The sequence below is a fragment of the Crinia signifera genome, chromosome 4, assembly GCF_055691185.1.
Source record: "Crinia signifera chromosome 4, ASM5569118v1, whole genome shotgun sequence".
Taxonomy (NCBI): domain Eukaryota; kingdom Metazoa; phylum Chordata; class Amphibia; order Anura; family Myobatrachidae; genus Crinia; species Crinia signifera.
The window spans coordinates 13,466,630-13,481,709 of NC_139220.1; the positions used below are offsets into that span (position 1 = coordinate 13,466,630).

Sequence of the window (15,080 nt, forward strand, 5' to 3'; positions counted from 1 at the left end):
ACGCCGCACGCTGGGAGCCACAGCGCCCAACTCTACCCCCAGCATAATACATAAATGCCCTCACAGTGCAGGTACATAAATGCCCCCACAGTGCAGGTACATAAATGCCCCCACAGTGCAGAAACATAAATGCCCTCACAGTGCAGGTACATAAATGCCCCCACAGTGCATGTACATAAATGCCCCCACAGTGCAGGTACATAAATGCCCCCACAGTGCAGGTACATAAATGCCCCCACAGTGCAGGTACTCCGCGGACAGAATGCACTTTTTTCCAGGTCGTGGGTCCGGCGATGTGGCTGCTGCAGCCACAAATTAGCAAGTTAATATGGCGGCCCAGCAGTGGGACTCAGGCCTGTGGGTGCTCATCAATTTCCGGGGATGCACGGGCCCTTGAGCACCCACAGAATCGGCACCTATGGGCGGAGCCCATTACGACGGTGTGAAGAACGCCCGTAGGGCGCGATGAATCTCCTAGTTATTAATGTTTAATACAGTTCATATAGTTTATTCCGTGGACATACACTGAAGCCATTGTTCCAGCCATTCTCTCCCTGGTTTGAAACATTAGATGGTTAGAAGCATTGGATCTGTTTGTGCTGCAAATAAATTATTTGTTCAATTGTGTATCTTTTATTCAATTGTCATTTATATAGTCTGCTCTGTATATCTTTTGTCTTGCAAACTATTGGGCTGATTCAGTCCCGTCGCTGAAAAGTCAGTCCAGGCTAACTTTTCTTAGCAAAGGCAAGAGAAATCATTCAATGGTGAGGGGATTCAATCAGCGGGGTGGGGGCGTGGCGGGGGCGTTCGGCGGGGCGGCGTGCGGAGTTTACCTGTTAGCTAGGCTAAGAACATACGCAGCCTATCGAATCAGGCCCAATTTGTGCAGCTCGGCTGTATTGTAAAGCCTTTCTTCCTTCTGCCCAGCGATGTTGACTCTTGTATTTGCCGATGGTATAACGTGATATGATGCATATGCTTCAGTAAAATGAGTTTTATTCCAGCGCAGGCAGAAACTTGCTAAAGGAGATAATTACAGCATGAAAAGCCTTTGCTAAGTCCCGCTGAGGTAACGGGAACACACTCATCACAGGCATCTTACAGAGGGGCAGCGCAGAATTAATCAGGGTGAAGTGTGAATATGCGCCCTCTCTTCGCAGCGCCACCGGAAAATTACCTTTTTCCGTTTTTTTCCTGGTGTTCTTAAATCTAGGCTGTAATGAAGGGAGGTAAAAATAGTCATTTTTTTACCGGTTGTTTAAATATAGCGGAATCGAGGGGATTAATCACGGGAGTCTACTTTATGTAGTCGTCGTAACCATCAGATTTATCTCCAACCAAGAGGATTGCGTCGTCATGAATAAATTATTGATCCCCACTGCAGGTCTGTGTTTTACAGTGACTGATTACAGCACCTAACAGATTTAACCCCTCTGTCACCCTACCCAACCAATCAGATTCTGTTATCCTCTAGAGCAGGCATGTCCAAGCTGCGGCCATCCAGCAGTTGTAAAACTACAAGTCCCATCATTGCCCTGAAACTGGGCAATCAGATTCTACTTCTTATTTATTTATTTAAAAGATAATAGAATCTGAAATTTGGGGGTGTTGTCTGTTGGCAATAGGGCGTGGCCTATAAATTGCATCACTCCCAATCACTCCCATGAGGCCACACCCCCATGCAAGTGACAGGGGGGACTCCCACCTGCCCCCCCCCCCCCCCCCCCCCGCTCCTACCGCCCCCCCCCAAAAAATCGGGTCTGTTGGGCTATGCATCTTCTATCTATCTCATACTTTTCCATTTAATATAGCACATGTCAGGCAAAGACTAGATAAATGCAAAAAGTTGCAGCCCTGTGATCAGGCCCGAATCGGCCCCATAAACCCAGAATTGATGAAAAACGACTGAACAAAACCTCCTACACGGGTAAGCCTAAAAATTTCCGGTACTCGGGTAGTTAAACCCCTTTAAAGAAGTTGTCATGGAAACCCCTAGAACACACAAATCCAACTCTTTTCTAGTAGCTGAAAGATTAATGAGCTTCAACCCAGACGTGGCAATTGTCACTGAATTACTGAGGGGTTTTCTGCTGATTTTGAGTCCTGGCTGAGTCTTAGCATAAGTGGCGCTGTATGGGCGGAAGCGGGCAGAGACGAACTTCCCTGCTCAAAGATGACAGCTGAAATTTGCAGCTGCCACATTGCACTTAGAGTGGCGTAAGTGGCTGGAATATTTTTATTTCTATACTTTAACAGAGAGGAAGGCATCTGCAGCCTTCTTGTGTGCCCTGCCAACCAAGGGGCATTGCCTGCAGCTGTACAACAGGGGTAAGCAACCCTGCCACAGATTTAGCATGCCCTAGCAGTAAAGCTGTGGCAGGGCATGCTGTGGGATGTATAGTTCACAGCAATTGGAGGGTATTTTCTATGCAGTGTGAATACAAGCTGCCTTTGCGTGTAGTCCGAACGTGCAGGGATGGACTCCTTGCCTCACCAAGATTGCCAGTGTTTGTCTCACCATCCTCCTTGCATCATGCAGGCGGAATGATGGGGAGATGCCTAGTCTTCCAGGGGTGCGGGAGACTCCCCAAAGAATCTGAAGTCTCCCACAACTTCTTGGAGAGTAGGAAATCTCTTTGCACATCTTACATTGGCAGTGCAGACAGATTTACCAATCAGAATAAGCCCCACTTTATTAACATAAACTCAACTTCCTGACAGTTCTTCCTAAAAGTAAGCAGCGCTGAAGTTCCTGCAAAACTGCGCAGCGCAGTCACGATAATATACCCCAGAGGAAATGTTTATAAATCATATTTAAATGAGTTTAGGCTGACAGATTTCTCTCAGAATACATGGAGTGATCCAATTTGTTTGTAAGTAATGCAAACTACTGCGCCATCTGCTATTCAAACAAGCCACGCTTTGTAGCAATAATGCAAGTTAATTGGCCCAGTTTCCTATTCTGTAGAGAAAAATTACTGGGAAAATCGGACTTGCTGTTAGAAAGAAAAATCCTCACATACTGTAACTATATGTCACTACTGTATGTCTATCGCTGATGGGAATTAAGACTGTAATAATATAAAACGCGGAACAAACAAGTTTTTTTATTTAATATTTTTTCCCTATCAACGCCTGTGGCAAACAGCGGCCTTAGTAAATACGTATACGCCAAGGTTTTTGGTCTACGGACCACTCACTAGAAACCAGAGCTTCTCAAACTTGGTTCCCAGGACTCCAAACATCATGTTTTCCCGGTCCCTGGATTATGGGCACATCTGATCCAGCCAGTCCTTCATAAGCCTACCCCCTCTATATGCAGTGCCCGGGCCCTTGGATAAGAGCCACTTGGTAAAGGGGCTGTACCAAACTTTGGGACAGATGCATTAAGCTTTGAACAATGGTAAAGTGGAGAGTTACAGGTTGTATTTGAAAAAATGCCAGTTAGGAGCTGGACGGTTGGTATTTGATCTCTCCCACTTTTTAAGCTTAGTGCATCTGGGCCTTCGTTTTGATTTGATTAAGTTACAATATTCAACATCCCTAGCGCATATATCCGTGCTTCAGGCAGCTCACTTCTGTGATGTCATTACATAACACAATGTCACATGTGTGTGTGTGTGTGTGTGTGTTGCCTTACAATCAAAAATGGTGTTGTGCCAGATCTTTTCGTTGCAGTGGAAGCACAGCTGGGAAAGTAGCTATTGAATATTTCAGTGTTTTTCCTGCTGGCAGAAAAACTCTGCGTGAAAACTTCTACAAAGGATCCAAGCAGTGTTTCAGCAGCTGTTCCATCGCTTTGTGTGACAGGTGCTGGTAAATGAACATAAACTGTGTGTGACGGGATGGGCACGCTCCGTCACATGCGCGCCCGCCATGCTGAAAGTGCCAACCGACCAGCTCATAATTGTCATTTTTCAAGCACAGCCTGTAAAGCGGCAGTTATCAGCTGATTGGCTGCTACTTTATCTCTCTATCTCTCCAAGCTTTGGTGAATCTCCCTTCCTGTGGTGCTTCCAATCTCTATGCAGGCTAGATTTATCAATGAATGGAGAGAGATAAAATATCAGCCATTCAGCTGTAACATGACTGGAGCTGATTGTCTGGTACTTTATCTCTCCCCACTGTGATAGAGCTAGGCCAAAATCCATTCGATGCCAAATGTACACACACATTAAAGTTTAATATCTCCAGACAGCAGGTAATTAATGGTTAATATTGAAAAATAGGGATATACTGTACATCTCCAACACCTGGTTCTATCACTGGGAACCAGGGCAGCTGCTGGGCAAACAGCAAAGGCAGAGCATGACCCAGGTGCCACCACTAATATAAGGTGACATGAGGCAGTCAGGTATCCCTGTCACCACCAGCACTGACAGAGTGTATATAAATATTACAGCAGGTCACTGGCCACCACCACCTACAAGGAAAGTGGGCGTGGTCATACGATGGCAACCAATCAGAGCCGCGGGTCACATAGAGGCTTGGCACGCAGGCCATGTGCTCGGAGTGGTCTCCATGGCGACAGGTACACACAAGCTCAAGGAACTGGCACAGGGCCCCGGGGGGTGGTGACTGAGTACAGCACGGGCCCGGGGGAGAGGCCACTCTTTATTCACTAAGGAGCCTGTGTCAGTGTGGAGGATGCACAGGACAGCCCGAGGGAAGCAGGTGAGGGAGCAGAGGCTGCTACTGGGGCTGTGAGGTGACCTGGGATGGTGTGCTTGGGGCTTAGCTATCAGGTAATGGGAGAGTTAGGGAGGGTGAACTGGGGGGCACTGGGGTCACAGGTAAGTGTGTGTGGAAGGGGGGTGTATAGTGGGGGAAAGTATTTATCAGTATTTAATTAGAATAGGTGAGTGTTATAAAATAAGGGTAATTGGGGTGTGATTGTATAACAGTACTACTGAGGGGTATTATAAGAATAATGAGGGTACTTGTGTACTAGCACGGCGCCCACGATAATTAGTCGCCCGATTTTTTATCGCATCGCATGCCATGCACCCGATGGCATGCGATGCAATTTTAACCCATATACGATATTAAATTGTATAAGCACCTAATGGGTGCTTACAATGGTTAAAAGCACCCCCACGCCACCCCCCAAGTATAAACGTGAACCCGAAAGGGTGGCGAGCGCAGCGGTACGCGTCCTCCGACCTTTTCATACCCCCACTATCCACGTCGGCGTGGAGTTGATTTTATAAAGTGTGGCGAGCGCAGCGAGCCACCAAGCCCGAAGCGTGGCGAGGGGACGCGGATACCTTCACAGGTACACCACACTTTATAAAATCAACGTGGATAGTGGGGGTATGAAAAGGTCGGAGGACACGTACCGCTGCCGCTCGCCACGCTTTGGGTTCACGTTTATAGTGGAGGGGTGGCATGGGGGTGCATTTAACATTGTAAGCACCCATTAGGGTGCTTATACAAGTTTAAATCGCATCCCATCAAATTGTATGGCATTGTATGCGCCGTGATAGTACACAAGTACCATAATAAATAACAGATGAGGAGTGGGCAAATTACAAATATGGGGGTCAGGGAGCTCCAAATAAGTGTCCAAAAAGTTCAAGTGTGTGTGTGTATGTGTGTGTGTGTGTATATATATATATATATATATATATATATATATATATATATATATATATATATAATATATTGCCGGTGACCGTCCCATCCAGACCAGAGGGTCTAGTTCCTGACGCTGTCCCTGACGTTCAGTCCTAAGCGCAGACCGTTCCTGTCCTAACATGTATTTCTGAGCATCTGTGCGGATATTGCATTGTACCTATTGGCAGGGAGCGTATATAACACTCATTACAGTTATTTTTGGCGCTCAGGTGCTGCTGGGAAGGGGCACAGCTTATACCTGAATACACGGCACTCTACACCACGCAGCGTCTCACCTGCCTTGCAGTAAGAGGTCCCGGAAAATGCCATTAGGAAGTTGGCACCTGTGGCTGGCAGTGTGCGGTTGTGGTTAGGTGATACGTTGTAAAGGGATTGTGTGAGGAGCACAGCGGATTATGTTGGCATTAGTAAGACACACAGAAGCGTAGACTTAGATTGCTCACGGTAATAGGAAGTGAAGATAGGTATTTGGAAAGCCTCATGATATGGTTGATATCCCTGTAACAATATAGCACACAGGTAAACAAGCCATAATACAGCAGGGAGCGTATTCACTGGAAGTACAAAGCGCTCTGTGTTTCTTAATTGTTGTGACAGTTTCTGTGTGTTCAACCTACTTAAAAAGTGCTTTAGAGGAGTACATTCTGGTACCTTGTCCTACTTACCATCTATAAATGTCACAATTAATATGGTTCTGCGTGGCTGCCGCCTCCTGGTAATTTCCCCCTAGCAGATATCCATAAATTAGCTTCGGCTCAACGGTCCCTGGCTGCGATTTTGGATAAAGATCCCGGAAAGTGATGAAAATATCAAACAACCATACTCGCTTGTGTAATTGGGTCTTAATGATGTAGCATTCTGATGTAAATTGCGTTCGAGTTGTCTAAAGAAAATCAATAAGGAGGGACCTTTAATCCCTGTTAAAATATGTTACGTTGTAGTCCTGCGGTGGCGTACACCTAGGTATGGGGGATGTTAGGGATGGAAGGAAGTGCCGTCAGCACCGCGGAGGTAAGATTGATGAGGGTGCATCCTAGATAATAAAAAGGCTAACACTGCTCCTTATCTCTATGGGGGAATTCAAGGGTTTTGTGAGATGGTGGACACTAGATGGCACCCGACTGAGCAATTTAGGGGTTATAATAATCCTGTAATAAGGTAAAGTAGCAGATCAAGTTATTGCAATGTTGTGGGAGCGTGCATCACCGATCATCGCTACCCCGTACACACTGTGCGCAGGGCCTGATTTGTCACTAGGCCCTTGAGGCATGGGCCTAGGGGCGGCACCTGTTGTGGGCAGCAGCTAATGGCGTAACTACCAAGGGTACATCAGTGGCTGCTGGCACTCGTCCCCTGCCCGCCAGAGACGCAGAGCTTCCCCCTGCGCAGCGGAGACACTCCCCCCTGCCTGCCAGAGATGCACCACTCACCCCTGCCCGGCATAGACGCAGCACTGCCCACTGGAGATACTCCCCCCTGCCAGAGATGCAGCACTTACCCCATGCTCTCCCCCTGCCCAGCCGAAATGCAGCACTCACCCCTGCGTGCCAGATAGACAGCCGGATAGAGTATGCTCCATTCGTGGGCCCCACTGCACAATGAAAGACACCTGTAGGCCAACTGCGGACCCTCTCCTCACCCAGGGGCACCCACAGGTCAGAGTAGCAGGTACTGTCCCTGTGTGGAGGGAGGAGGAGGGGGGTGTCAGGCCTCTGGTCCCCGTGTGTGTGTGTGTCAGTGTCATCATCTGATCTGCCAACACGCAGGAAGCACCAATCCAGCATGTAAGGCAGGCAACAGTATTCATCAATCCGTCAGAGCATCAGGGAAATTAAGCATGTTTAAAATATCCGATTCTGTGATCCCAGCCAGGATGGGGGTTCTGGATTTTTAAACATGTTCAAAACCTGATTCCCCCATCTAACCTGAGGGAGCTAGAGAGGCGCTGCAAGAGGAATGGGTGAAACTGCCCAAAGATAGGTGTGCCAAACTCATTCAAAAAGACTTGAGGCTGTAATTGTTGACAAAGTATTGAGCAAAGGCTGTGAATACTTATGTACATGTGATTTCTTCGTTTTTTATTTGTAATAAATTTGCAAAAATCTCCAAAAACCTTGTTCACGTTGTCATTATGGGGTATTGTGTGTAGAATTTTGAGGGGGGGAGAAGAAATGATTCCATTTTGGAATAAGTCTGTAACATAACTAGTGTTCCCTCTAAGCTTCTTTTGCAGGGTGCCGCACCCTGCCCATTTTTAAAACCTCAAAATGCACCCTGCCCTTTTTGTGTGTGGCACTGTGCACCCTTACGCTGCCCCCCCCCCCCCCCCATGCGCTGACATGCCGCTGAGAACTTTTGGGGTGTGCCATCATGTGTAATGGGCATTATGGTGTGTGGTATAATGTGTAAGAGGCATTACAGTGTATGCCATAATGTGCAATTGTCATTCTAACAGAATATGTAATATGCATAGCAGAGTCTGACAATGTTTAATGGGCGTAATCCTAGTGCTGTGTGCATTTTTTTATATGTTTTTTTGTTTGTTATATAAATTTCTAATATAAAATGTGCCCTTCCGATTGAAAAAAGTGCCCTGCCCGGTGGTCAGCACCATGCCCTAAAAAAATCCTGGAAAAAGTGAAGCGCTGTGAATACTTTCAGGACGCACTGTATGTACAGTACGTGATTTTATTTGCAAATTGAAACCATAAACTGTGATGAGGGCTAAAAAATACGGCTGGGAGAAACAGATTTCTCTGAGATAAAGCAGTACAGATCCTGAGCACGCTCAGTGCCGGAGAAACTGGATCTCGTGCAGCTGAGCAGCATTTTTTTGTGCGTGCCTACGAGATATTTTGTGTATGCAATGTGTAAATTACATGTACAGCTTAGTCATTAGTATAATTGCTTAGTTACTGGTAAGTGCCCGAGAGCATCGTAACAGCACAAGTACTGGGTGGAATTACCAAACACCTCAATGTATGTAGATTCCCAGCAAGATCTTAATAAATACACACTAAGCCCAGAGCCGTCCCTAGCCTAAATGACTCCCTAGGCAAGATTTTGGCTGGCGCCCCCTAGCTCCGCCACTAGTTCCGCCTCTGACCCTGCTCCCCTTTCCCAGCACCATCAACCCTCATCATAGCAGTCATCATTTTGGTGCTCCTACCCGCAATATTTTAAATAGAAACAGTGCACATATTTGGTGCGCAGCCCAACCAGGGGTGTGTTCTTGCTGGGAAGGGGCATGGCCACACAATAGTACCCCCAATTCAAATTATGCTACACATTAGTGCAACTGTATTCACATTATATCATGCAATTGTGTCCCTTATTCACGTTACATCACACAGTAGTACCACTTTACCTTATGTACATCACTCCTCACATTATTCACATTATACCCTTAGAAAAAAATCCAGAGAAAATATTGTATTTTAAGCACCTCCATGGCCACACTGCAACCCAGCACAAAGCAGTGTGTGCTGGGCAGAGGAGAAGAGCTGCAGCTGCTGCTGTCACTTAAGGGGAGGGGGCCCTGGGCCCCCACTAGGCCCTTCCATCAGACTTTGGCCTGGGTAATTTGTACCCCCTACCCCTTTCTCTCGCCACCCCTGATAATACCACACAGTAATGCCCCTTACACATGACACACATTATTAATGTCCTTATAAACATAATGCCCCTTACACAGTATGCCAACCTATTATTAATGCCCTTCATACACATAATGACACACATAATGCAGGGGTGCCCTGGATTGGTGATCTGTGAACAATTAAAATGATCGCCAATGTAGTAGTCCAAATTGTGGACAAACAGAAGTGAATCCTGTCCATTATCACATAACTAATCTTAAGGATGAGATATCGACACCATTTACTTAACTTTATATGTTTCCTGACATTCTCAATGAGAAACGTTTGGATTTGAGGTTCCATGAAAACAATTTCTGATACTCTGGGGTGCCAGGATTCATATAAGTTTGGGAACCAGTGCACTAAGCGGTATTTAAAATAATATTGGTAATTTCCTGGGACTGTTGACCTATGGTATGTCACTAGTCTCGACTTAAAGGGAGTGAGAGTCGGGGTAAAAGAGCGTGAAGATGGAGGCAGGGGTAATAGGGGAAGTAGAGAGTATCAGAGGAAATGTGGGAGGTTTAGAAGAGAGAGAGAACAGAGGAGACAGTGGGGAGACAGACGTAGTGATAGGGACAGAGAAGGACAGATGGAGAAGACAAACCAAAGAGAAACCAAAGCTAGTGAATCAGTAATGTACAAACCAAAAACACTGATGACATCACAATAATGGTGCGTTGACATTTCTCTTTCTACCTCACTGGAGAATATGGTGTAACTTATACGCATGTACTGGGCAGCACCGGTAGTCTGGGATATTGATGTCCACACAAGGGTTTGACATTACAGTAGTCTTCCAAACTTCCCAGGTATTTATCAATTATTTACCATTTCCCAAGAGCAAACAACATTCTTCTGAAGCCAGAGAGGACTGTGCTGCCATTACAGTTACTGCTTTTGTCTTTATCATTGGTACAGAGAAGACGTAAGAAGCTGCCGACGCATCATGTCTGACGACACAGAAATCCCGGACGCTCTGTCTGAGCACACGGAGAGCAGTGAGTCAGAGTCGGTACGTAGTCTCCGGTTGTGCAGTTCTGTAATAATAATTTCATTTATATAGCGCTATTTCTCCAATAGGACTCAAGGCGCTTAACGGATAAAATGAATGTAATACAGTACAGGAACAATGAAGTACAGAAAAACTTTTCATGAACAAATACTTAAGGGAATTATGGAAATGCTTGAATAAATAGGAAAGTCTTGAGTCTTTTTTCGAAGGATTGTAGAGTGGATTCTACAGCTCGACCCCAATATGAATTAAGTAGTACATTTGCAGTTCTTATGTTTTAATTTTATTTATTTTGTAAACTAATTATATTTAATTATGTCTGGGATCAGAAATCCTGCTTCCCCACGTTGCCTTTTTCGTAAGCGCAAGAACGCGATCCCTTCTAAATTCCCCAGAAGTCAAAAAGTAATCCTAAAATAGTGCAGGTGTCTCGTGCACAAACAAAGGCCTTGTCTATCCGAGAGAATCCCCAGCCATGGAAATGTATCTCCAAGGGATATATATACTTTCCCGGCTTGTCACAAAGACCTCGGGACCAGCCAACATCATCTGCCTTCTCCTCATGAATTTATAATGTGGCCAACGGGCCAGGAGGATACTGGATGTCGCGGCTTCATCCTGGTTTTATTCCGGTCCATTTTAAGCTTCTAGGATCCCTGCCTCAATAATGCCAGGGCTGACTCTTTGCTATCTAAATGCAATTTAGGGTACCTGCAGTTGTGACAGTATTTGGCGCAGCCCGTGTTGTTTGTGGATCATATTTTGCACGTTTTCCGCTTTGCGCATGACCCTGAGCGACTGTATTACACCTCTCAGCCGCATCCCCACTTGCATTTGAATGACGCACTGTTCCCACATAGGCAGCAACCGGTGAGGGGTATAACGACGCGGCTGGGGGCGGTGGCTGAGTTTGGTAGACGCGTAGATACGCATCTTTTCATGCGGCTATTGCACAGTGTGGATCAGCATACGGATGGCGGGTGGTCCAGCGACGCATGTGGAAAAATAAACAACTGTAGTTCTATTGTCCTTTGACATTTCTAGGGTAAACATGCCACAAAGCTTAGTAAATAAGCCCCTTTGGGTCTATTCAAAATACAGTTTTGTTAGTGGAATTGCAGCTTACAGTGACATCACAGCATTGCTTTGGACAGCTGGGTTTCGTGTTTTGAGCTAATTCCATTGACACGGTGGTGTGGTCTCGGCACGTCCCAATGGATTGGCTACCAGTATAATGGTGGCGGTCAAGGAGCCTCCTTAAGTTGCAGCAGGTACCCTAAAGGATTCACTCTGGAGTCCACCTGAGTTGGGGTATAGACCTATGGACAGCCCATATCACCAAAGGGTTCCTCCGCTGATGGGAACGTAAAGCACATCATGGCCGACCGCTAGTGATCAAAGTCCAGTAAAGTCTTCAGCTACCTGCAAAAGAAACTTTCCCAGCTGCCTCCAGGGCTTCGGTTGCCCCGACCAACCCTAGGAACTTTTTAAACGCAGTAGCAAAATCCACCTGGCCGCATTAAAGAAAATTATAAACACCACAAATGAGAATCAATCAGAACAGTTCCAGTACACGGCACGTAGGACATGACTAGGTAAATGGGGAGTCAGATGCTTGATAGTCAGTATAGCTCGAACCCTGCCATCTGACCCAGTGGTCCCCCAAACTCTCCAGGATTGCAACACCCTAGGCTTTCTGTCATTATGGACCATGGCATAATGTCATTGGTCACAGTCCAGGCGGCAGAGCCGTGGTGACATCATCATCTTCAGTGAATCACATGATCACAGACGCTTCTCCCTGCCCTACTGAGATGGGAGTTCTTTTTTACTTGGGATGTTGCTAAGGGCAACTAATCAGAATCTACTTCTTATTTATTTACCGCCTACTAGAAGATATTAGATAGTGTCTGATTGGTTGCCCATAGCAACATCCCATGTGACCTGAAACTCCCATCTTAGTAAATTTCCGCCATTATATAGTAGATTGCAGTATATTACACATCATGCTTATGGTCCTCTCGTTGTTTAGGATGAAGACCCTTATGAGTCCGAGCCTGTGTTTCCCTATGACTTATACTCAGGTAATTTGGATATAATAATGACATAATGCATGTATGTTTCTGTTGGACCCCGTGTTGTATGTGCTCCCGTGTGTTTTCCATTGTGAGAGACGATTATCACAACCGGTGCAATAGCTATGTTGTTCCTGCCGACCACCGCAATGTTTGCCATCATGTTTTATCTGATGGTTGCTACGGGCAACAACACATTGTCCTTCAGTGCGTCTCCTCCCCTTTTCTTCCCTGATATATTTATGCACAGCTTATGTAAAGGACTTGTCATGCCCGTACATGTTGGTCTAGCTCCTTGTGATTGAGATTAGTGATCTATTCCCATCCGGGAGGTTTATTTACTTCATGCCAAAGTGAAGGACCCCACAGGAAGCCAATCAGGAAATGGCTTTTATTTGTCTAGTGCAAGTTACACCTTGTAAGACCGCATTTCATTGGTTGCTGTGGGTTACTTAAAACACATTGCTGATACATTGAGGATCTCCCGTATCTGCATTCCTGTGTAGGTACTATAGTCCATGCAGCTGGTTTATCCGGGGCCGGATAACCTTAAGAGCAGTGTCCGGGTGATCTACGCTGTGTCGGCAGTCAGTCAATAGGACAGTGATGGCTAACCTTGACGCTCCAGCTGTTGTTGAACTACACATCCCAGCATGCCCTGCTACAGTTTTACTATTTGGCCATGCTAAAGCTGAGGCAGGGAATGCTGGGATGTGTAGTTCAAAACAGCTGGCGTGTCAAGGTTAGCCATCACTGCAATAGGACAACACCGTGTGGTCAATACGACAGTGGTCACCGTGTTTTTTTTGGGGGGGGGGGGGGTGGTATTACACGTGTATTACACATGAACTGCAATCGGGACCAGCAGCCCAGCGTATGTACAGGAAGTGTACACGTTTCTGCTGTTGGTTGTCACAGAACGTGAAATGTACAAAGTTTGGCCCAAAAAAACCCCCAAAAATGTTAAGCATTTTTATGTCAACCTGTTGGACCTGTCGACTTTATGGATGTCGACCTATTGACAGTGTAGAGTTATTATACCGCACCCACCAGAGCAGCGAAATTGTCCCCTCCGCTGGGTACACACTAGAAGATTCAGCCGATCGCACGGACATACCGGCATATTGTCTAGAGTGTAGTGATGTCACTGATGATGCGTGGTCTCGTGCGTCCTCAGCAACATCAAGTCGGCATGGACACTGTATCAGTGTACCGCGTCCGATCTTGATTCGATCCCGATGCGATGGTATTGGACTGTCAGGCTGGTATTGACGGATCCTACCTGCAGCACGTAGGACCTACGACACGAGCAAATGAGCAGCGGGTACGCGCATCGGAATCGGAACAACAAAATGACCAAAAAGCACAAAACTACATACATTCTACATACAATCGGTCGGTATTGTATCAGGATTAACGGAAAATCGTCCTGGTGTGTACCCAGCATAAGGAGTGAAACATAGGATGTTGCCATAACAAGCAATCAGATTATATCTAGTATCTGCTAGAAGGTGTGACTCTGATTGGTTGCTATGGGCAACGTTTTATCCTCAATAGATCTCCCATTTTAGTAACTGTACCCTCTGAGTACCTTTGGGGAGAAACCTCTCTATCTTTTGTTCCGTGTCATTCCATGTAAACTGTCTGCATGATAATCCGTTATATAGTGCTAGAATAAAGGATGACAATAATTGTTCTAACATTGAGCACATCTCTGTAGATTTCCTCTATATCATGTCTGTACTACAATTTATAACCTAGTAATAAAATAAGACTGTACTCCCCATCTCCCACCTACTCTTCCACCCCCTCGACACCTATGCCACAGCCACCTACTCCCCCCCCCCCCCCCACCACCTACACCACAGCCACCCGACTGTACTCCCTTCACCACCCCCCACCTATGCCACAGCCACCTACTCCGCCGCCCCCTCCCCACCTATGCCACAGCCACCTACTCTCCCCCTCCCACCATCTACACCACAGCCACCCAACTGTACTCCCTTCACCAGCTCCCACCTATGCCACAGCCACCTACTCCTCCACCCCCTCCACACCTATGCCACAGCCACCTCCTCCCCCCCCACCGCCACCTACACCACAGCCACCCGACTGTACTCCTTTCACCACCTCCCACCTATGCCACAGCCACCTACTCCTCCACTCCCTCCACACCTATGCCACAGCCACCTACTCCCCCCCACCACCACCTACACCACAGCCACCCGACTGTACTCCCTTCACCACCTCCCACCTATGCCACAGCCACCTACTCCTCCACCCCCTCCACACCTATGCCACAGCCACCTCCTCCCCCCCACCGCCACCTACACCACAGCCACCCGACTGTACTCCCTTCACCACCTCCCACCTATGCCACAGCCACCTACTCCTCCACTCCCTCCACACCTATGCCACAGCCACCTACTCCCCCCCACCACCACCTACACCACAGCCACCCGACTGTACTCCTTTCACCACCTCCCACCTATGCCACAGCCACCTACTCCTCCGGCCCCTCCCCACCTATGCCACAGCCACCTATTCCCCCCCCCTCCCACCACCACCTACACCACAGCCACCCGACTGTACTCCCTTCACCACCCCCCACCTATGCAACAGCCACCTACTCCTCCGCCCCCCACCTACCCAACAACACCACCCACCTCCCCATCTATTGTCCCCACAGGTGTCCTCAGAAAGCACTGAGTC

General features: G+C 47.1%; 1 protein-coding gene across 1 annotated transcript in view; it reads left to right on the forward strand.

Annotated features, from left to right (window-relative positions):
- Positions 1-4,439: 4,439 nt before the first annotated feature.
- AGBL3 (AGBL carboxypeptidase 3) overlaps positions 4,440-15,080 on the forward strand; it is an 85,745-nt gene continuing 75,104 nt past the window's right edge. The window contains exons 1-3 of the mRNA XM_083180087.1: positions 4,440-4,534; positions 10,200-10,293; positions 12,326-12,377. Coding sequence (XP_083036213.1) covers positions 4,455-4,534; positions 10,200-10,293; positions 12,326-12,377 — 226 coding nt within the window. The 5' untranslated portion in view covers positions 4,440-4,454. The remainder of the gene's footprint in view (positions 4,535-10,199; positions 10,294-12,325; positions 12,378-15,080) is intronic.